Source organism: Labeo rohita, chromosome 16 (genome assembly GCF_022985175.1).
Source record: "Labeo rohita strain BAU-BD-2019 chromosome 16, IGBB_LRoh.1.0, whole genome shotgun sequence".
NCBI lineage: Eukaryota > Metazoa > Chordata > Actinopteri > Cypriniformes > Cyprinidae > Labeo > Labeo rohita.
The window spans coordinates 12,279,393-12,303,650 of NC_066884.1; the positions used below are offsets into that span (position 1 = coordinate 12,279,393).

General features: G+C 34.4%; 1 protein-coding gene across 14 annotated transcripts in view; it reads left to right on the top strand.

Annotated features, from left to right (window-relative positions):
- The window catches only part of ptprub (protein tyrosine phosphatase receptor type Ub), a 288,224-nt gene that overhangs the window by 131,442 nt on the left and 132,524 nt on the right, over positions 1-24,258 (top strand). For all 14 annotated transcript variants that reach the window (XM_051132192.1, XM_051132194.1, XM_051132191.1 and 11 more), the window contains exon 3: positions 22,117-22,388. In XM_051132192.1, coding sequence (XP_050988149.1) covers positions 22,117-22,388 — 272 coding nt within the window. The remainder of the gene's footprint in view (positions 1-22,116; positions 22,389-24,258) is intronic.

Here is a 24,258-nt window from a genome sequence, read left to right on the forward strand (position 1 = left end):
TCAAGACTGCAGATAACTTGTAAATTTGTGTTTTTTCCTTCAATAAATAATGCCTAGTGTGCATTCACAGGCCTGAAAGGGCAAAAAAGGGTTGGCCACTGGAACCGAACCGTGGGTTAGCTGGCGCAGTGAAACATGTCCCATGACTTCAGGACCCGGAGCTTATATTTAGCACCTGGAGTGTCAGCGGTGCTGTTGATGTCAGCCCAGATTTCGACCAACCTTTTGCTTCCGGGCCCCAAGAGCTCTGAGAAAGGTGCACTTGGGAGACCACTGTCAGAGCACGGATATGAGAGGGTCAGCAAAAAAAAAAAGTTCTGACACACTCCCTGCAGTGCTGTTTCCCTCATGGGTCCGAATGAACCGCTGCCCCAAATAGGGAAAATGAAGCTGGGGAATTTGCAAACGGTAACAAAGCTCCTCCGCTTTTCGTATCTCTCGTCCGCGCACACCATAGCAGTACAGCAGCAAAACGAGACCGCCTGAGCTGTTATTTGAAAGGTGAAAGTTGTCATTTTTGCACCAGGCAGAATTGCAAAAACATGACTGGTTTACTGTACACTCCATCTTGTGTTCCATTGGTTGGTTAAGCAGGTAGCCCCGCCCCAAACTCACACCACTGGTCGGGTCAGTGTTCCCATACTGAGGTTATTAAAACACCTTTATTTGAAGCTAAGACCAGTTTTACTATATGTTTAGGGTTAGGATTAGGGTTTGGCTTAGGGTTACTTGCCTGTAATTATGCAGAATTTATTGTTGTTGTTGTTATTATAATAGCAAGTACATGTAACATGTAACAAGGACTCTGTAAAATAAAGTGTTACTAAAGCGCCTTATTTTTAGTTACATAGTTGCAGTTCTCGAATCGTTTGGTTGAGCATTGCTCCAAAAGCGCTAATATGCAATCTGAAGTAGTGTTGTCAAAAGTAACTGTACTTTAGTATCAAGTCGATACTTGAATTTAAAAAACGTGACATTTCCAGTCTTTCCACAGTAATGGTAGTACCGGGTTGATCTGGTACTTGCTGATTGGTGGCTGCTGTATTTGTATGCTTGCTCTGTGAAGAACATCAGAGGTTTCTATTTACTTGTGTTTCTTTGTTATTTTATTACTTTCATTTGATCCATGTAATGCAATATTTACATAATTCAACAATAGTTGAAGACTACATGCCAATGTTTTAATGTTTAACCAAAGTTAATGTAATACAAAGTTCTGTCATGAAACTCTAGATGGCACAAGACGGTAAGTTCTAAGTCAGTCTAACATAATAGCAATTCCATTGCAGGTTTGTGCAAAACTTTTGCAGTATTTTACAAATGTCATTTAAAAAGCTATTACGAAATGATGGCATTTCCATTAACTGACGTTATGCAACTAAAACAAAGTTTTTCCTCTTGTGATGGGTCATGATGTTGGTAGGTTTATGTATATCGCAGCACAAGCTATTATTTTTTTTATCACAGGAAACATAGTCGTGTCTTTCCTGGAGGTTATAGTACATTATAGAATGTTCATGTGACTTTTACATATGCCGAGTAAGAAGTAAATGCGAAAAAATGGTTTCCATTGCAGTTTTGCGAAATATTCCTTTTTTAAATTGCCTGAAAACCCACCTCATGCAAGTGTTAAAACATGGGAGTTTTTGCAAAATCGATGTGTTTCCATTGGGCGTGTTTTGAATTCACAATTTAAATTGTGTAATTTGAAGAGTACTGGAAATGCAGCTACAGACATTGTTATTCTCATGGCGTAGCTGATTGGTTTCTTTTCATATCAGCAGCCAATGAGCTTGCTGATCAACATTCAAATACTTGGCTAGTGGTTGCTGTAGTTGTTGCAGCGCACTTCAGAAACCCTCCACCTTCCCCAGCTCCACCTGTTTAGATCTGCTATGTATGTTATACATGCAGGTTATTTTTTGTGTTGTATGTGTAGCAGCAGTATTTCCTACAGTACATGTTTACAGCAGCATGTTGGCAGTAGCAAGTCTTGGCAGCAGCAGCGTAGCAGATCTATTCCACCAAGACCAAACACACTAACACTGGCATGTATATTACCATGCTAAACACTCAGAGAGTTGTCACGACAGAAATACTTTTATTGGTACAGAGAACCGTGGAAATGTACTGGTATTGGTACGGACTGAAGCAAAAACAGGCAAAGTAACTGGCAGTATTGTAAGTTACTCCATATTCATTTCTTGTTCACTGAACTGTTTCTGTATGTTTTTCGTTTCGCTTTCTGCTTCTTTCATTAGATCTGATAAAGGGGGTCTTTTGGTAATTGAATACAGGGGCTGGAGACGTACAAACACACTTATGTCCCTCAGACAGGGCGTGGACTGTGGGTCGTACACAACAGCCTCGCATCTGTCCCCCTCCCTTCGGACGCAAGCTGACTGGAGGACGTTTCGAAAGGTCACCGCGTATAGACCGTTTCGACGAAGCATGTTTTTCCCCAGCGCCTTTGGCAACAGCTACCAATAAAGGCAGTGGCTCCTGATACGGGCTTATCTCCTCGCAGTTCCAGAGGGCACTGGCTACACTCGGTCCAGCCACGCTTCAGCTGTTATTTACTCCTTATCGTGGATGTTATTTTGTTTTGTCTTCCCTTTCTTTCTCCTCTAGCCTTTTAGAGAAGTTTCCCCTCTTTTTCTCCACCTCACCTGGAGCTCTGTATGTGTTTTCTCGTCCCCTGAGAGGCCGGGGTAATTGCGGCCCACCCCTCTCATTGCCAGTTAAAGAGCTGGAGCTCTGCCAGTGGCTCCACCTGTGAAGCTGCGTGTTGTTTGGTTAAGGAGGTTTTGTTTGTCTCGAGAGGAACCGAGGGGCTGAATTGGGAATATATACTGTACGGATTTCTGTTGACTCCCTTTGAGGCGATACTTTTCAAGTCAAGTCTTCATTCTGTCATTGCTTGCTCTCGAGCAGGAAATTCATTTTTAATATTCTTCTGCTAACAGTTTAATAAAGGAAAACAGTGCCAAACACTTTTCAAATTTGCTTCGAGATGTTTGCCTGGTTATATAATAGGACAAACAGCAATTAATTCTTTTTCAGTCATTTACAGTAGGATAACAGTCAGATAACTGGAGAATTTTTCATAGAGGAAAAAGTTGTCCACAAAATAAAGTCTACAACAGAAGAGCCAGCTTTTTTTTTTTGACTTTCTTTAGAGAGTTTGATTTGATTCGTACATGTAGATGTAAAATATGTACTCAGCACTGTTTTATCTATCCATCCATAATAATAGTTTATCCAATATAATGCTAAAATATAATAAATTACTTTATATTTATATTTATATTTATATTTATATTTATATTTATATTTATATTTATATTTATATTTATATTTATGTTTTAATATATTTGACCAGAAAAGTCACTTAAGAACAAGATCCTTATGTATTAGAATGCTGCCATATATTTATTTATGTATTTATTTGCTTTTTTGTTTCTTTGGATGTTTACATAGTTATTAAATATAATTATATAATTATTAAATTAAATAAAGTTACGATTTAAAACGATTTAATTAAATATAATTAAATATAATTTGTAATGCAAGTAATTTATTGTTTTAGCTTTATTTGATCAGGTAAGTCGCTTAAGAACAAGGTCCTTATTTACAAGGATTTTTATTTGTTTGTTTGTTTGTTTGTTTGTTTACTTACTAGATAGTTATCAAATATTATATATGTGTTAAATTAAGTAAATTTTATCATTTAAAATATAGATTTATTCAATTAAATATAATTAGTCATTTAAGTAAATTATTATTTTAGCTTTATTTGACCAGGAAAGTCACCTAAGAACAAGATCTTTCTTTCTTTCTTTCTGTCTTTCTTCGGAAAAATAGCTGTATTTGATCAGGCAAGCCCCTTATTTATTTTTTTTTTTTTTGCTTTATTAGAGCAATATCCTTATTTATTTATCTATTTATTTATTTAGTTAGTTAGTAATTTAAGTAATTTATTGTTTTAGCTTTATTTGACCAGGTAAGTCGCTTTAGAACAGGATTCTTATTTACAAGGATATTTATTATTTATTTATTTGTTTGTTTGTTTGTTTGTTTACTTACATAGTTATGAAATATAATTATATATGTATTAAAATTAACTACATTTTATAATTTAAAATATAGATTTAATTAATTAGCTTTATTTGACCAGGAAAGTCACCTAAGAACAAGATCCTTATTTATTTATTTATTTAGAAAAATAATATATTTTAATGAATGAATTGATTTTTAATTAATTATTTTAGCAGTATTTGACCAGGCAAGCCCCTTAAGAATAACATCCTTATTTACAAGGATATTGCCTACTATTTATTTATGTAGTATATATAATATTTATCAATTATGATGTTATTTATTTATTCAGTTTGTTAGGAAACATAATAGTTATCAAATATAATTATAAAATGTAGTTCTTTGTCTTAACTTATAAAAACAAGTTCCTTATTTGTCCACTTGATTTGATGATTTGATCATTGATAATGGCATTTATAATTTAAATGGCAAATACAACTGAAAATAATGTAATTATTGTAAAGGCAATTATTTAAACGTCTTTCCAGCGTTAAAGACGTTTAATGGCATTAAACTAATTTCAATAATCTCATTAGTAGTGTGTTAATATTGGCTGCCACAGCCTACCTATCTCTACCCACCCATTAAACTAGTTATTTACAACTGACTCTAAGAAGGATCTCAGTAGAATGTCGTGGGAATGAGGTAAAACGGCTTATAGAGCAGCTCATTTATAGTTTGCAATGTAATTGGTGGAATTAAATAATCAAACTCCTCCAAAACCTTCATCCAAAATAAATACAAAAGGAACAGTAAGCAGAGACAAGACGAGCTGTCAGAAACAAGACAAGTTGACGAGAAATGTGTTTATTAGCAAACTGGAGCACAGGACAGGTGTGTAGACATCATCTAAAGAACTGAGCAAAGAGAGAGGGAGACGAAGTGATGGGAAGTGTGAGTAAAGATTAGGTCACACTTTTGGTGATGTGTCACACCCAGGAGTAAAAATCCTGTCATGGGGCGATACGCTGACTTTCACGGTAGAAAGAGAAAATTGATTTTTGCAACTGAGAAGGTTTCACACCGTTAACAGCAGCTTTTAGGTCTTTCTTTATTACTACACATGCTGTGCGCGTTCCTGCCTTTTACACACTCAAGGCAGTTGTAATGCGAAACACATCCGCTTTTGAAATAGATACCATTTGATAATATTAATAAAAGCGTTTCCAGTTGGCTTCTGTGCATTTTTCCTTGAAATAGCCCAAAACAGCCTTAGGTCACAGATTTATTTTTACATATTTTTACAAGTCCATGAGAGCAGGGAATCGAGGTCTGTTGTGAAGACGGAGTTTGTTACAAATTGTGCGTGACACAAATCAGCTGGAATTGTATCGCTAGTGATTAATGAATTTCATATGTGGTCTGTTGGGGTCATTCCAAGAAATGGCTTTCTCATATTTTCATGCTCGGTGTACCACTACATTAAGAGGACCTGTGGTAATTGCATTTCGATACGAAAACTTAGCCGATTAATGAATGCTAATGAAATGTTTCCCCACTGAACTAATGAGACATTTAATTTGATGACAGAAAGGCGTCATTTAATGCAATTTATGATGGATGGAGATATTAGTGAGGTTACTTCCATTGTGATTACTAATGCATTTTGATGCACATGATGTCAAATCAGTTTACGTAGGGCCCTAGGATTTCCACAATGCAGAAAACACGGACGGAATAGCGCAATTTACTGTGTAACGCCATGTCTGTGTCATGGAATTTGCCAAATCTTGGATGAATAAATCAAAAGTAGGTCAGTACACTTAAATCAAAATGCAATATGGGTTGGTGTCTGTGTATATTAAGCCACAAAAATACTATTTGGATATGAATCCTGTATGTTGTACTTACACGCATACTGAAGCACGTGACGCTTTCTGTATTTTTAGCCTCTGAGTCATTTCATGAGCATTTTACCATTTCTTCACAGCAAGCTTATTTAACAGAAAAATGTAATACACAACACAGTATGTGTATACTAAAAAAAAATACACACTACCAGTCAAAAGTTTTTGAACAGTAAGATTTTTTAAATGTTTTTTTAAAGAAGCTTCTTCTGCTCACTAAGCCTGCATTTAGTTGATCCAAAATACAGCGAACCCAGTAATATTTTAAAATATTTTTACAATCTACAATATCTGCTTTCTATTTGAATGTATTTTACAATGTAATTTATTTGTGTGATCAAAGTTAAATTTTTAGCATCGTTACTCCAGTCTTCAGTGTCACATGATTCTTCAGAAATCATTCTAATATGCTGATTTGCTGTTCAAGAAACATGTTTTCATTATTATCAATATTTAAAACAGTTGAGAATATTTTTCAAAGGATTCTTTGATGTATAGAAAAATCCAAAGATCAGCATTTGTCTGAAATAAAAAGCTTTTGTAACATTATTCACTATACTATTCAAAAGCTTTGGAGTTGGTAGAAAGAAAATTATAGAAATTGATACTTTTGTTTAGCAAGGATGCTTTGAATTGATCAAAAGCGACGATAAAGATTTATAATGTTACAAAAGATTTCTATTTCAGATAAATGCTGTTCTTCTGAACTTTCTGTAACCTGAAACAATTCTACACAGCTGAACACAGCTGTTCAACATAATAATAATAATAATAATAAATGTTTTTTGAGCAGCAAATCAGAATATTAGAATGATTTTTGAAGGATCATGGAGTAATGATGCAAAAATATCAGCTTTGAAATCACAAAAATAAATACAATTTTAAAATATATTCAAATAAAAAGCAGTTTTTTAAATAGTAAAATATTTCAAAATGTTACTGTTTTTGCTGTACTTTGGATCAAATAAATGCAGGCTTGGTGAGCAGAAGAGACTTCTTTAAAAAGCATTTAAAATCTTACTGTTCAAAAACTTTTGACTGGTAGTGTAAAATAAAAAAAAAATTGTGTTTTATAAAATTAATTATTTAGAAATGTTTTTGATTTATTATAATTTAATGAAACCATTCAAATGGAATCCAGAATATTAATGGAAAACACAGAAAACTAAAAATAAAATTTTGGGAAAAAAAATAAATTGCTGTTAAATTGTGTACGTTTCACGATTTCAGTAAATTTGATTAATAAAATTTAAGTTTACCATTAAAACAGTCTAGAAAAATTCAAATGGAAAAAACTGAATCCAGAAAGATTAAAACTTGGACAAAAATAAAATGGAATTTGCGAAAAATAAACTGGATTTCATAGGGACTATTTACAGTATATAAACAGCATATTTGCATGAGATGGATTGTTGGGTAATATGAATTGTGCACATTTTAATCCATATTTAAAGGGGTCATCGGATGCTAAGTTCACTTTTACATGTTGTTTGAACATTAATGTGTGTTGGCAGTGTATGTACAGTGTATGTTGGGTGTGGCGTCACACCCACAGAGGCCGCTCCCACAATAGTTGATTGACATGAGCATCTTACCTCAGATCAGCTGTCACAGTCCAACCTCCATGTTTTGATGCCAGAGCAGGGATGTAAGTTAGACAAGAATTGAGCGATTGAGGTGTTGTGTGTTATGCTGGATGTAATAATGAATGTAGTGGTCATCATTTACTTCTGACATCTGAGCCGCTGAAGATGCAGTAGATTACGTTTGTTTGTGAAGGGAATGCACCTCCCAATCTACATATATCCGTCTATGTTCGCCCAAATCATTCATGATCCAGCTTCACTTACAGCAGAAGTGAGTATAAGTGTTTTTTTATGAATCTTTCCGATCGCCTTTCCTTATAATGTGCTAGTTAGCAAGCTTAGCGGCCAAACACGGCTAAATAAGTAAACGGGCTCGTCACTCCACAGAGAGAAGAGAGGGGCGGGGCGACCAGAGCTCATTTGCATTTAAAGCAGCCTCAACCAGAATGAGATGATTTTTGCAGAGCTGATTTTGGCAAGGGTGTTAAAAAGGGTGTTGTTTTACACAACCATTGAGAATTTTTAACCAAAGTATATTATAGACTTTTCATTAAGACCCCAAAGAATCACATCAACTTATGGAAAATGGGCATCCATTGACCCCTTTAACAAATTACATTTAACCGTTCACAAATAAAAAAAACAAGTTTTAGTTGCTTTTGCTGTCGTAGTTAAGCTGTAAAACTTTTATAAATATGTTAGAGACAGTAATTGTGAGTAATAGTCACCACTAGCTATACTTGTTGTTTTTTTAATGTGTTGTTTTCTTTTAATGCACTGTTTGTCATTTGAAAAACCTGTTTGAAATGATGAAGGAATGTGATTACACAACAGGCTTTAAAATATTCATTCGAGATGAAATATTCATTTGTGTGTGTTAATTCCAGCACACAGTAATTGTGTCTTTAGAGGGAAAGACATCAGTGAATGTCAGCTGCATGGAAATGACATGAGACATAATCATCAGGATTTTCTTTAGGAACAGAATATGGATGATGAAGGATTTTGGTGCTGTGAGAGGGTTTTTTCTGCTTTTGTTCAAAAGTGTAGTAGAAAAAGAATAGGAAATGATGGTTTAGGTGTTGTGAAATTTAAAGGACAACACATCCATTCATTTAGAGAATATCCCTGGATTAATTGGTTTACCTGTTTGTATACCTTGTATATTTCTGTCACAGGTTGAAGTATGACCGCATAGCCTGGCCTTCCTTTGCGGTCTGCGTTCAAAAAGCGTTCCCACTTTTATCTGTGTAAGGAAAGAAAGCCAAAGCAGAATGCCTTAAATCTCAGCTGACCTTTTGAGAAAGGCTGAGAGACATGGGAAGAAATGAGCATCGAGGCTATAAGGACAGGAGGGGCCTTAAACAATTTTAGGAAGAGAGATGTGAGCATGACTGCTTCTAAAATTGAAATGGGAAGAGGACCTATTGATTCGACTATATTCAGCACTGTACCCCTTCACCTCCCTTTTTATTCTCAAACATGCCTTTGAAGCCCCTTGATGTCAGAGGCGAACAAAGCCTTGCTGATGGGGTCAAATGGAGAAAAAAAAAAGAGATGCTCTTAAAAGTTCTAAGAAACAGGAAAACAAAAAATGGACTGTGCCACTTTCTGTGAATGTGCTGCATTTTGGTGTTCCATGGCTTTTAGTCAAGTCGTTAAATGCAAAAACCCAGTGCTTTTTTTTTGTCGTGAAACCAATACCTAATAATAAATTATCCCAGCATGAAAAGTGGCTAGTTGTAAACACATTAAATGTGGGGTGATTTTTCTCTACACACAGTGGTACAAACTGTATCCTTTCTACTAATTATACTAATATGTACCGTTTAGGGTAAATAAGGTACAAATATGTACCTTTTAGATTTGTGTCTTAGGATACTGCTGTGACAGTTTTGTGTCTTCTTTAGATTTTTTTTTTTTTTTTTTTTTTTTAAACAAAGTGTTATCATGTGTTACATGTTACCCACATTATTGTAAAAGATCAAAAGATATAAAAAGACCAAATTTAGATGTTTGCTGTAATCTATGGGAAATGTAAGTTTGGAACCATGTTAAATTAAATTAAATTAAATAGTTTGGGACCAAATTTGTGTACATTTTCTGGAAGTAAACATTCAAGAAACACAAAAAGTAACACAATAAAATGTAATGAACTAGCTAGTTTTTAAATATCTACAAACCAACATTTGATCCTAAACTAGCTATCCATTTTATTTTATTATTTTTATTTTATTTTTTATTACTATTTTTTATTTTATTTTACTGTTACTTTTTTGTTTTGTGAATGTTTGCTTCCATAAAATATACACAAAGTTGGTCTCAAACTAGCTATTTTATTTTATTTTATTATTATTGTTTTATTTTTTATTTTATTATTTTATTACATTTTACTGTTATTGTTTTATTTCCAGAAAATTTACACAAATTACATTTCAAATTACCTGGTACTTTTTATTTTATTTTATTTTATTTTATTTTTACATTTTATTATGTTACAGTTTATTATGTTACATTTTATTATTACTTTTTTGTGTTTTTGGAATGTTTATTTCAAGACAATTTACACAAAACTAGCCAGTACTATTTTATTTTATTTTATTTTATTTTATTTTATTTTTTATTACTATTTTACTGTGTTACTTTTTTCTGTTTCTTGAATATTTACTTCCATAAAATGTACACAAATTTGGTCCCAAACTAGCTATTTTATTTTATTTTATTTTATTTTATTTTATTTTATTTCTTTTTACTGTTACTGTTTTGGAATGTTTATTTCCAGAAAATTTACACAAATTAGATTCCAAATTACCCAGCACTTTTTTGTTTTTGTATTTTATTTTATTTTATTTTATTTTTACATTTTATTATGTTACATTTTATTATTACTTTTTTATGTTTTTGGAATGTTTATTTTAAGACGATTTACACAAATTAGATTCCAAACTAGCCAGTACTATTTTATTTTATTTTATTTTATTTTATTTTATTTTTGCTATTTTATTTTTACTATTTTATTTTTTGCTATTTTATTTTTTGCTATTTTATTTTCACAAATTTGATCCCAAACTAGCCAGTCCTTTTTTTCCCAGAAAATCTACACAAATTTGGCTTTAAACTGTAAATAGACATGCACCCAAATTTTGGGTTTCAACTCAGAAGAGTTGCAAAATGTTCAAAGCTCATCTAAAATGAATAGACAAAACATCTCATATAATATTTAGTTTAACCTCCTGGGTTTAACAAAAATGTAGCTGTTTTGAAGTCTTTTGACTGACTAGTTGTATATCTGCCTTATTCATGCAAAGCAGCATGTGCATTTACCCCGAGCCTGTCTCTGCTTCTCAGACTTTGTATCTCTTCTTTTCAGTTTCCAATAATCTTCATGTTTTTTATTCCTCCTTTATCTGCCCTGCCATCCCATTTTTTTCTCTCTCATTCCTCTGACTGTTTCAGACCACAACTTTCAAGCCCACGGTAACTTTTTGTGATTGCATCTTTCAGCCTTTTTCTCGTCCACCTCAGCGCCGTCCTTGGTCTTTTCTTGACTCGATCTCTCCTGTTTCGTCGCCGATAGCATCTCGGTTAGCTGGCGAGTGGCTGTTTTCCTGCGGCGCACCGTTTGAATGACGATGGGCTCAATCACTCCAAATCTCGTTATGTATGTTCCTGCGCCCTTGGGAGGGTTAGCAGCGAATAGATGGGACTTTATCAGATTTCACCAGCCTTGGAGGCATAATTCACCAAAGGTCACCTTATGTTTGATATTTCTGGTTTATGTGAACAGTATGCCTGTGCCGGTGTGTAACGGTGGCTTTACGATGAGGTGAATAGTCAAAGGTTAACCGGTGAAGACTCTCAGAGTAAATATCAAAAAGGCAAGGGGACGTCTAACCTTATTGAAAGGTTCACCAGAAGGTTCTTCGCTCTTCTTAGACGAGTTTGCGTTTAAAATTCTCAGAAAGTGCACAAGGCTGAAAAAACCTCTCTTGTTTTGGTACAGTACTTCAGCGCTGGGTTTGTTTTTTTACAGTGTATTTCCCTTGTGTGTTGTTTGTTATGTCTGACATTGTATCTGTTATCATTCCAATGTTAATGCAATTCACGCAATCCGTTTTAAAAAAAGAAAAGGGTTGGGGGAGAAAAATAGACGTTGAAGGTTAGAAGTTCATCATTCATAACCGAGGAAGAGGATGAGGCTCTCTTAGACTTGACGTTGACTGACAGTGATTAGGATGACTTGGTTTTACACAGAAGAACTGCTAACCTAGAGTCATGATAGGTAATAAAACGTTGGGTCATTTTCAAGGATACCATTGAATATGTATGATCTCTAATGCACAGAATGATGTATGTTTTCTATCTCTAATAAAACGAGGAGCTTGATTCATTACTGCTTACGATTCCTTAGTTGAAACACTGTGGAAACGTTTTATGAATGCCACAAATTGCTGTAAACTGTGGAAGCGTCTTTACAGGAGTATTTTATTGACTGCACTTGAGAGTAGTTTTGTAACACAATTAACCTTTGAACAATCACCAGAAACATTTTCTTTTGGAGCGATAAGACCGAATTGGTTTACTTAATTACGGCTACACTGAACATTCCTCACAGAGATTTTATAAATCAAATTATCTCAGCTTGAATTAGTTTTTCTCATGTTTTCAGCTGAGGTCAGCACCTTTATTTTAGTACCTGCATTTGACAGTAAACAGAATCTAGTTTCTTAGTTTTAAGTTGAAGGAACTTAATGGCAGTGATAAACTCAAAGCGGGGATAAAAACCATCATAGGGTGTTTGGAACATCTGTTGTTATTAGGTTTCTTAAGAGGGAAATTCTTTGAAATATTATGGATTTGAAATTACCTGTTTCTCTGGACTATTGAATCTGCGTATTATGCACACGGGTGAGGATTTATAAGTTACGGGAAGTCAGAGACTGTCGGTAGAGGCTGTAAGTATTTAAATAAATAAATAATAAAGAAATAATGTATGCACATATTTCAAATCGATTATATTTTTTATTATTATTAATTTTATATTTATTATTTATTTGTTGCATTATTTATTAAAAATAAATAATGTGAAATATATGGAAGCCCGTTTCTGCCACTAAATAACTTTTTTTAAAAAGAATTGAGAGATAAAAACTCGCAATTGTGAGTTATAGAATCACGTAATTCTGACTTCTTTTTCTCACAAAGGTGAGTTAGCATCTCACAATTATCACTTTTTTATTGCAACTCTGACTTTTTTCCTCAGAACTGAGAGAGAACTCGCAATTGCAAGTTATAACGTCAGAATTGCGCAATTCTGACTTTTTTTTTGCAACTGACTTTTTTCTTCAGAATTTAGAGTTTTTTTGAAAAGTGACTCAATTCTGACCTTTTTTTTATCGTAATTACGGGTTTGTATCTTGCAATTTTGACTTTTTTAATTGCAATTCTGACTTTTTTCCTCAGAATTGAGAGATATAAACTCGCAATTGTGAGTTCTAAAGTCAGAATTGTGCAGTTCTGACTTTTTTCTCGTGAATGCGAGTTTGTATCTCGCAATTCTGACTTTTTAACATCGTAATTACAGGTTTGTATCTTGCAATTCTGACTTTATTGCATTTCTGACGCAGTTCAGAGAATTAAACTCGCAGGTACGAGTTGTACTTTTTGTTGTACTCGCAGGTACTTTTTCTCACAATTCGAGTTTATATTGATTTTTTTTTTCTTGTAATCGGCAGGTTAATATGCAATACTGACTTTATAAGTCACAACTGTAAGTTTATATCACGCTGATCTCAGTTCTGAGAAAAAAGTCAGAACCGCAACTTTATTTCTCAGATTTGCAAGTTTGTATCATGTAATTCAGACAAATTGTGTGATGTAAAATCGCATTTGTGAGAAAAAAAAGTCATAAAATTCATAGAATTAGATTTGTCATTGATGCTATGTAAAACTCCTTGTGAGGGTCTAGAACAATAGAAGAACAATTAGCATTGTTTTAAAATTATAGCCATTTGTAACTCGAGATATAAACTCTCAATTGTGAGTTATAAAGTCAGGATTGCACAATTTCTTTCAGACTTTTTTCTTGCAAATTTGAATTTGTATTTCACAATTCTGACTTTTTTTAATCACAGTTGCGAGCTTGTATCTCACAATTCTGGCTTTTTTTAATCGTAATTGCAGGTTTGTATTTTGCAATTCTGACTTTATTGCATTTCTGACTTTTTTCCTCAGAGTTGAGAGATATAAACTTGCAGGTGCTAGTTATACTCAAAATTCAGAATTGCACAATTCAATTGAGAAAAAAAGTCAGAATTGCACAAATTTGAGTTTGTATATCGCAATTTGAGTTTATATTGATTTCTTTCTTGCGATATGCAAGTTAATATCATGAAATACTGACTTTATAACTCACAACTGTAAGTTTATATCACGCCATTCTGACAAAAAATTCACAGTTGCGAGCTTGTATCTCACAATTCTGACTTTTTTTAATCGTAGTTGTGGGTTTGTATCTTGCAATTCTGACTTTATTGCATTTCTGACTTTTTTCTCAGCCTTTTCTCGCAAATTTGAGTGAGGGTCTAGAACAATAGAGGAACAATTAGCACACTTTTAAAAGTATAGCCATTTTATAATAATCATAAAAAAATGAAAAAAGGCTTAAAGAATTGCAGACCAAATTTAGTCTAGTATTTGCACATTTATATCCATTTAAATCTAACTTTCACGTGATATATAAGCAAGGATACCAAGCAAATACGAGCCTCACAATTCTTCTTCTGTACACTCGTATTGTAAGTCCCCTACTGTAAACAATTTTTTGTTGTTTTTACAAACTGAAGGACAAGCCAAAATGATTTTCTATGTGCCACAGATGCTGTTGATAAAGCTTGTTATTATCCTGAAATATTCCCTTAATGCTCACGGTTTAAGGGAAATTAAATATTGTACAATCAACGTTCAAGTCCTCTGGGAGAAATTGTAGCAGCTGCCCTGGCTTTCTGAGGTTTCAGGCTGGCTCTGGGAGATTGGATTTTGATCTGAGGCAGGGGAAGAAGATAGCGAGAAGCAAAATGTCAGCGCCAATATATCGTGTTCTGTACCCCACTCCCACCTGTAAGAAAGAGAGAGACAGGGTTGCCGGCGTACGCAGATGGGTTCTGGGGCCTCTGGCTGAGATATATGGTCAGCTCTGTTGTTTGGGCTCAGATTCAGTATGATATGATGAAGCACAGACTCTCCACTGTGAATTCAATCAGCGTCTCCTTGAGAGAGTTCTGGAGTGGGCTCTCAAATGTCACCATGTGTTTTCCACTGCTTTAGTCGAAGCTTTTTTGGATGTGCTGCTTGCACTGTAATAATAGACTGTGAATACATTTGAATACATATCTACCTGTCTGCTTCTGTCTGTTTCAGCCAGTACATATGTCAGTTTACATTGGCATGCGAAAGTTTTGGAACCCCTTGCAGAATTTATGAAAATGTAATTAATTTTAACAAAATAAGAGCGATCATACAAAATGCGTGGTATTTTTTTTAATTACTACTGTCCTGAGTAAGATATTTTACATAAAAGATGTTTACAGTACATACAGTCCACAAGACAAAAAAAAACAGGTGAAATTATTCAAATAACCCCCTTCAAAAGTTTGGGAACCCTTGGTTCTTAATACTGTGTGTGGTTACCTGGATGATCTAAGACTGTTTTTTTTTGTTTTGTGATGGTTGTTCATGAGTCCCTTGTTTGTTCTGAACAGTTAAACTGAGCACTGTTCTTCAGAAAAATCTCCATGTCCTGCAGACTCAATCATATTTTGCATATTTGAACCATTTCCAACAGTGACTGTATAATTTTGAGATCCATCTTTTCACACTGAGGACAACTGAGGGACTCAAACACAACTATTTAAAAAGGTTCAAACATTCACTGATGCTCCAGAAGGAAACGCGATGCATTAAGAGCCAGGGGGTGAAAACTTTTTGAATTTGAAGATCAGGGTAAACTGTACTTAATTTGTCTTCCGGGAAACATGCAAGTATCTTCTGTCGCTTCCGAAGGGCAGTACTAAATGAAAAAAAAAAAAAGATATTTCAACAAAATAAGAAAAATTTGGACATCTTCATCCTGTTCAAAAGTTTTCACCCCCAAGTCGTCTTCTGTTTCCTGAAGCAAATTAAAACTAACTTGGCTTGGAAAACGATATGTTCAGATAATGTGTTCTTCTGGTATTCCAAATAAATGAATACGTGCTCTGTTGTCTGCAGAGCCTCCAGTTAATAATGGTGCAAATACCAGTAATTTGACAAGCGCAAACCTTAGCAAATGATCTTGAGTTATTCATTTGAATGCTCTCCTCCCATAAATTTTGCGTCTCTAAGGAAACTCCTACAAATGCATATTCAATAAGGTCAGGCGCAAAAATAACTGTCATTCACTGCAAGTCTTTAGTAAATCCTGACAGTACTATTTTAACGGCAAAAGATAGTTTGCGTTGACGCAAGCTGTTAGTAAATCTTTCTTGCTTAGCATTATGAAATTTAAAAAGCTTTGTATTAATTCATTTTTAGAATCAGAAATCTGTGCAAAGGATTGAAGAACACAAAGGATACACTTGATATATCCCTCAAGGCAGGCCAAATGAAGAATGTGAAATGAAAATGTCCTTCAGCAAAACTTTATAATATATATATAATAATGTGTCCTTCCATTTGTGAAGCACCCACTGATTCATTCAGAAACAAAACGAGTTACTATCCTTGTGCATGAGTCATTGAATCATCCATTGAATCGATTTTTTTTGAACAACCGCACAGCGGTTTTGTTTTGTTTTGTTTGGTTTTGTTTTGATTTATTTGGAAAAACTTTCACTGGTGGTGCATTTAAATGCAAGGTACTCAATATTTACATGTTCATTTAACTTTTGTATAAAGCAATATCAGTTTTAGCCTTTATCAGATGGAAAGGTGTGTTAAATTTTGGTGCAAATCATAATCCCTCAAACATTTTATTGGTCGATTTATTCTTATCCATTTTTGGACATGTTTGACCGTTTGTGTCTCAAAATATTTTGCAGTGAACTGTGGCAAATCACAAACGCAGTGCTCAAGTTTAACTCTCTAAGCCTTGCTTATTGCGGTTTTAAATGCAAAAACATTCTGTGTGATTGGCACATTAAAGAAAATGGCATTCTATTGTCTGCAAACACTGCAAAAAGCATTTTACTGTTTATTTTATCCTGATTACATTGACTCAACCAATGACATGAGTTTGAGGAGGGGCTAACAGTTTATCTGACCAACTGCAGATGTGATACCAGCAATCAGTAGAAAGATGAAACCAGTTATATAAAAAGAAATATACACTACCAGTCAAAAGTTTTTGAACAGTAAGATTTTTAATGTTTTTTTTAAAGAAGTCTCTTCTGCTCACCAAGCCTGCATTTATTTGATCCAAAGCACAGCCAAAACAGTAAAAATGTTGAAATATTTTTACTATTTAAAATAACTGCTTTCTATTTGAATATATTTAAAAATGTAATGTATTCCTGTGATTTCAAAGCTGAATTTTTAGCAGCATTACTCCAGTCACATGATCCTTCAGAAATCATTCTAATATTCAGATTTTCTGCTATTATGTTAAAAACAGTATAGAACAAGAGTAGAATTCAGGTCTCATTGATGAATGGAAAGTTCAGAAGAACAACATTTATCTGAAATAGACATCTTTTATAACATTATAAATGTCTTTATCATCACTTTTGATCAATCCCAAAGCATCCTTGCTAAATAAAAGTATTAATTTCCATAATTTCTTTCCCCTCCCTCAAAACAGAAAAAAATACATCAAAATACTCCAAGCTTTTGAATGTTATAGTGTATAATGTTACCAAAGCTTTTTATTAAAGATAAATGCTGATCTCAACTGTTTTAAATATTGATAATAATAATAATAGATGTTTCTTGAACTGCAAGTCAGCACATTAGAATGATTTCTGAAGGATCATGTGACACTGAAGACTAGAGTAATGATGCTGAAAATTTAGCTTTGGTAACAGGAATAAATTACATTTTAAAAGAAAGCAGTTATTTTAAATAGTAAAAATATTTCACATTATTACTGATTTTGCTGTATTTTGGATCAAATAAATGCAGGCTTGGTGAGCAGAAGAGACTTCTCCAAAGAAAAAGAAAAAGAAAAAAAAAAAAAAAAGGGTAAAAACCTTACTGTTCAAAAACTTTTGACTGGGCGCTTATCTACTGTTCAAATTAGATAAAAAGCTATAATAGCATTTGCCTTTGAAAAGGTTATTTATTAGCTAATTATTTCCACTCGTATGTTGTACATCCCTTATATCTATTTTCCATATATCTGTCCATCTTGTTTTTTAATCTGGCAGCAATTTAGCAACATCAGTATTGAGGGCTTTAACTGGCCATTTCATCAAAGTCAACAGCTTTACCTTCATGGGCTTGAGAAAATCAACAGTGCCTCATGAACTTCACGATTCCTTGCTTACAGTGACCCTCAACAGCCCCTCTGTGGGTTAAGGTGCATGTTTAATACAGCTCTAAAACACTCTTTATCTGTAGATTTAGCCGTCTACCCTTCTTTTCCATCTTTCGTTTCTTCCCTGTGATGTGCTCTTCAGATGTCTCTTGAGTGCAATATGAAGAAGCCTTGAGGAAATCTAATTAACCAGAATGCCTTGAGAGAGCAGGGCTTTTCACACACATGTACACCCAGAGATACATAAATCACGGGCTGTCCCAAGAATACGGTACTTTGGAGAGAGCCTGTTTCCACTGAGCCATTAGCTGTTAGTTACGATCCAAGTTTTTTAAGGTTTGTGTGCACATGAATTTAGATTAAACAAACGTCTTTTTCTCTGGCCAGTATACATTTAATAAGCTGTTATTATTCAGTCCATGATAGATGAAAGAGTCATGAGGTGAGAATCAACACGATGCCAGCTTTTTGGACTACCGACTAGCTGATTTCTACGTGTCAGATGTCATTAAATTTCTACTTGACTGTAAGGTCTCTTTTTTTGCTAGGTACTGTAATTCATAGCTGTTAACCTTCATCTTAAGAAAATAGGTTTTTCTTTTCATGAAGGTTTTTTTTCCCCCTTCTCTATGAGCTCTGTCAGACCATATAAAAACACCTTTGATACCAAGGCAACAAGGACAGTCTGGTCCTGTCTCGTATTTTTCAAGCGAGTCAACACAAAGACCTTGGAATAGAGTGATGGTTGTCTTGTAGACACGGGGGGCACAAGGCGGGGTTTTGTTCGGTTAGCAGGCGAACGCTTGAAGGATGTTTAGGTTGGCATGTCCTGATTAGGGAGGACAGAAAAGACAGAAAAACCATGGTTAAAGGTTGTTTCTCTTGTGTATGTATGTAAATGGTTCATCTGTAATTATTCACTCGGCCTCAGCTTGCAGATGGAGCCCCTAACCCCACCATCCCACCGTCCCACTGTCCTCTGTGCGCAAAAGGCACGTCATGCTGATTAATAACAAGCAAGCCGAATGTTCTCTTGTGTGCTTGTATGAGAGATTGTTTAATTAAGGGCATGTTTGACTATATAAAGTCTTGAGAAATTAAATTTACTTGAACTTTGCATGTTTAATTATTATTACATGTTCTAATAATTGACTTTGTTCATGACTATGTATATGTATAGTTTGGATTTTTTATACAATGTATACTTTTTTTTTTGAGAAAAAAAAAAACTGGATAAGCATTGAACTTGCAAGCTGCTTGTTGATCATTCTGTAAAAAAAAAAAAATAATGTTTTTGATGTTAAAACTATCATTGTGCTCACCCATCAGTCCACATTTCTGTAATATTCCAAAATTTTAAATAATCAGTTGTTACCATTTAAAAGTTTGGTGTCTGATATTTTGAGATTTCTGATGCTCACAAAAGCTGCAATTATTGGATCAAAAAAAAATTATTAAAAGAACAGTATTCCGTTTTCATTTATCTTGTCATTTATTTCTGTAAAATAGCTATTTTAAATATATAAATTTTCAGCAGCCATTACTCCAGACCATTTTAGAGATTTTTTTATTTTATTTTTATTAATACTTTCAGTGTTAAAAACAGCTGTATTGCTTAATATTTTTGTGAAAACTTTGTTATTTGTAATTTGATGAATGTACAGATAAAAAGAACAGCGGTTATTAGAAATCTAAATATTTTGTAACACTGTAAATGTTTTGATTGTCACATTTAATCAATTTAATGTATTCTTAATGCAAGTATTAATATCTTTAAAAAATCCTACTGACCCCCCCCTTTTTTTTTTTTTTTTTTTTTTTTTACAGTAGTGTTAGATATTTTCTATATCCATATCTTAGAAAAAAATACAAATTAAATGTTTCTTTGTACACATTTATTATGTAGAAGGTATTAATATGTCTGGGACCTAAATGGAAAAAATTACTCAAAGTGAGACAATTTAAAAAAATATATTTTTATTAGGGCTGCCAGCCGATAAATTTTTTTAATCTAATTAATTACATGATGTGTCGATGAATTAATCGAATTAATCGCAAAATAAATTTGACTGTAAAAATACCCATAAAAGGTTATTTAAAGTTATTTTTGTGTTAAATGAGAATGTGTCAAGTAGACATTACAAACTCTAAGAAATATTTTATCTGATTCAGCATAAAATTTATTACACATTTAGGCTTCAACAGTCTAACGTAAACTATGGAACATAAAAGAAGATAATTTAAGAAACTTCTCAGTATTTTTTGTTCATATAATGAAAGTCATGGTAACTATGTTTATGTTTATGATGACAGAATTTACTTTTTTTGGGGGGGTGGGTGAGCTGTCCCTTTGATGTTTATTATTATTATTATTAATATATTTATTTTATTTTATTTTTTTAAGAAATGGTACTCTAAATAAGAAATTAAATCTGCTGGCAGGTGGCAGTAGATGTCTTTATGAGTCATTCACTCATTCGATTTGTTCAAACGGCTGATTCATTCAGGAATGAAGTAAATGGCTCTCTTTATGAATGAGCCTTTGAATCATTGATTTACACGATTCGTTCAAAATGCAGATTCATTCAGAAACTAAACACTGAACAATTCTTCTGTGGCTTCAAAGGTAATATGACACGGTAAAGGTAATATATGTTTAAAATATAACACAATATCAACTTCTTATTTACTGAACTGTTGTATAAAATCACATTTAAGCTTGTGATAGATCAGGACAAAATCAGCACCGGTGTCATATTGCTCTTGCTGTCTTGTGATATTGTGTGATATGTGATATATGTAAATATGAGACAAAACTGCTATTTTTAATCTTAAGGCATAACTGCATTTATGGAGTTGTTGCCTTGCATCATATTTGCCAACAGTCAACCGTATGAAATATAAGATGATGTACAGGTCTGGGGGTGGGGCCAGCACGTTAACTGCGTTAAAATATTTTAATCACATTATTTTTCATAAGTAATTAATTAAGTTAACGTGTTAAAAATGACAGCCCTAATTTTTATATAAATAAGAAAATAGAATGATTATTTAAAAAATACTCAGACCATGTCTTTTCTTTAAAATCCATCCTAGGGAGCAGAAATGTTCCCCTAATTGAAGAATCACTCGTGAATATGCCTGTTTGGAGTATTTGTGCCTGTTGCTATACCAACACCTCACAAATTTCTGTCTTTGTACAGAGAAATTTTGCAATTGTCACACTCCGCAGAGACGGAGAGCCTCGAGGCTAAAAAGAGCATGAAAGACATTTTAGTATTCCGCGCTGTGTGTTGTCTCTCTCTCTCTCCCTGTGCTCGGTATTGAGAGAGTAATGCCAAAATCGTCATCCTTTGTGAACTCACTGAAGGGAGAGATACTCTGCAGAAAGAGACAAATAGACAAACAAGGGCTTTTGAAAAGTAGGAACGGGAAAACTACACAGAAGTTTCTGAGGAGGCTGTAATACAGCAGATATGCTCCGCAGAGAAGCTGGATATTTATTTCCCCCTCAGTCTCTATTATTCTCTCTGAGCTTAGTGTGTATGTGCCTGTTTCTTTAAGCAGACACGCTCTAATATGCACTAAAGCTCTCCACAAATGTTTGCAGCCACACAAGATATGAAATGTTTTCTTTTTCTGAGAAAATATTTCATGTTCTTTCCTTCAGTTCTCTGTTTTAGACTATATTTAATGACCGAACACAGGCAGAGTGACAGAAATGAAAGTTCTGTCATCATTTACTCACCCTCATGTCAGTCCAAACCTCTATGACTTTCTTTTGTCAGACTTGTCATAAAAGAAGGATTTTGAACAGCATTGTTTCCCACACAGCGAGAACATACAATGGCTGTTCATTTCTACAAAGGACAAAAAAGCACCATAAATGTATCATAAAGTGCTTCATATGACCCGTATGCAACATTCCATGCCTTCTGCAATCATATTGCTTTGAGTGATTGCGATTTAAGGCTATTTGATTTAATTAGTTGATATTCGAGTGTGTATGTTTGTAAGTGATGGCACTGACCTTTGGCTGATTCTTTCCTCTCTCTGTGTTGTCTTCTTCCTCAAGGCTCCTACATGATGGTCAACTCCTCCCAGCATGCAGCGGGGCAGAGGGCTCAGCTTCTGCTGCAGACGCTAAGTGAAAACGACACGCACTGCGTGCAGTTCAGCTACTTCCTGTACAGCAGAGACGGCCACAGCCCGGGGGCGCTGCGGGTTTATGTGCGGGTCAATGGTGGGCCGCTTGGCATTCCCGTGTGGAACGTTTCTGGCTCGCGAGGACGACAGTGGCACCAGGTGGAACTGGCAGTCAGCACTTTCTGGCCAAATGAGTACCAGGTGAGCAACATTTTGAATTAGTGACTCTATTTTCTGGGTGGTTACACACTACAGGAAGTTTGTAAGTTATCTTTGCTTTTTGACATTGATTGATGTCACATTCATTATATTTACATATGACTTCAAATGTTTAATTTACCAATAGAAGGATTAAACAGTGTTTTTGGAAACTATGTGACGGTAAGTACATTTAGAGAGTAACGTCAATATTACGGTATAGATCGAAGTACCCTGGTGTCCCTACTGAAAAATGCAGCTTAAAATTGTAGCTGTGATTTAAAACATTGTATTTAGTTTTACAGCTGGTCTAAACCAAACATTAGCTTGACTGAGTTGATCATTAGCTGGTCCCTTATTTGGTCTAAGATGGTCTTCAGTAGGTCCAAGTTGGTCATCATTTGGTTTAGTATGATTACTAGATGGTACAAACTGGTCATTAGCTGGTCCAAGTGAGTCATTAGTTGGTCCAAGCTAGTCAAAACTGGTCATTAGCTAATCCAGGAGAGTCATTAGTAGATTCAAGTTGGTCTAAGACGCTCATTAGTTGGAACAAACTGGTAATTAGCTAGTCTAGACTGATCAGTAGCTGGTCCAAGAGAGTTATTAGTAGGTCCAAGTTGGTCTAAATTGGTCATCAGTTCAAAGATGTTGCTCATTAGAGATGGCATAAATTGGTCATTAGCTGGTCCAGGTTAGTTTAAGCTATTTATCTGTTGGTTTTAGATGGCCATTAGTTGGTTTAAGTTGCTATTAGCTAGTCTAAACTGGTAATTAGCATTTTAATGAGAGTCATTTGGTCTAAGACTTTTATCAAGTGGTCTAAGATGCCCATTATTTGGTAACAACTTGTCGAGTTGAGTGTTTTCAAAGTTAACAGGTTGGGTTAACAGTTGGTCTAAAGTTAGTTGGTGAAATTGGTCATTAAATAGTCTAAATAGTCTTTAGGTGGTCCAAAAGAGTCATAAGTAGGTACAGGTTGGTCATCAGTTGGTCAAAGATGCTGATTAGTTGGTACAAACTGGTCATTAGCTAGTCCAAAATTGTAATTAGTTGGTTAGTTAGTTTCCAGCTGGTCTAAACCAAACATTATCTTGTGTAAGTTGATCATTAGCTGGTCCAGAAGGGTCATTAATTGGTCCAGGCAAGTGTAAGCTATTTGTTAGTTAGTCTAAGATGGAAATTAGCTAGTTTAAACTGATCAATAGCTAGTCCAAGAGAGTTATTAGTAGATCCAAGTTGGTCATCATTTGGTCTAATATGCTCACTAGTTGGTACAAACTGGTCATTAGCTAGTTAAAACAGGTCACTAGCTGGTCCAAGTGAATTATTAGTTGGTCCAAGCTAGGCTGAACTGGTCATTAGCTGGTCCAGAAAGAGTTATTAGTAGGTCCAAGTTGGTCTACATTGGTCATCAGTTCTAAAATGTTGGTCTAAGATGCCTATTAGTTAGTATAAACTGGTCATTAGCTGGTCCAGGCTAATCTAAGCTATTTCTCAGTCGGTCTAGATGGCCATTAGTTGGTTCAAGCTGCTTATTGGCTAGTCTGAACTGGTAATTAGCATGTTCAGGAGAGTCATTTGCTCTAAGATGCTCCTCAACTGATCTAAGATGCTGATTATGTGGTACAAACCTGTCAAGTTAGGTCTGTGTCCAAGTTGGTCAAAGTTGGTCATCAGTTGGTCTAAGGTGTTCATTAGTTGATCAAAACTGGTCATTACTTAGTCTAAATAGTCTTTAGGTGGTCCAAGAGAGTCATTAGTAGGTGCAAGTTGGTCTAAGTTGGTCATTAGTTGGTCAAAGATGTTCAAACTAGTCATTAGCTAGCTATCTAAACTGATAGCTGGTCCAAGAGAGTTATTAGTAGGTCCA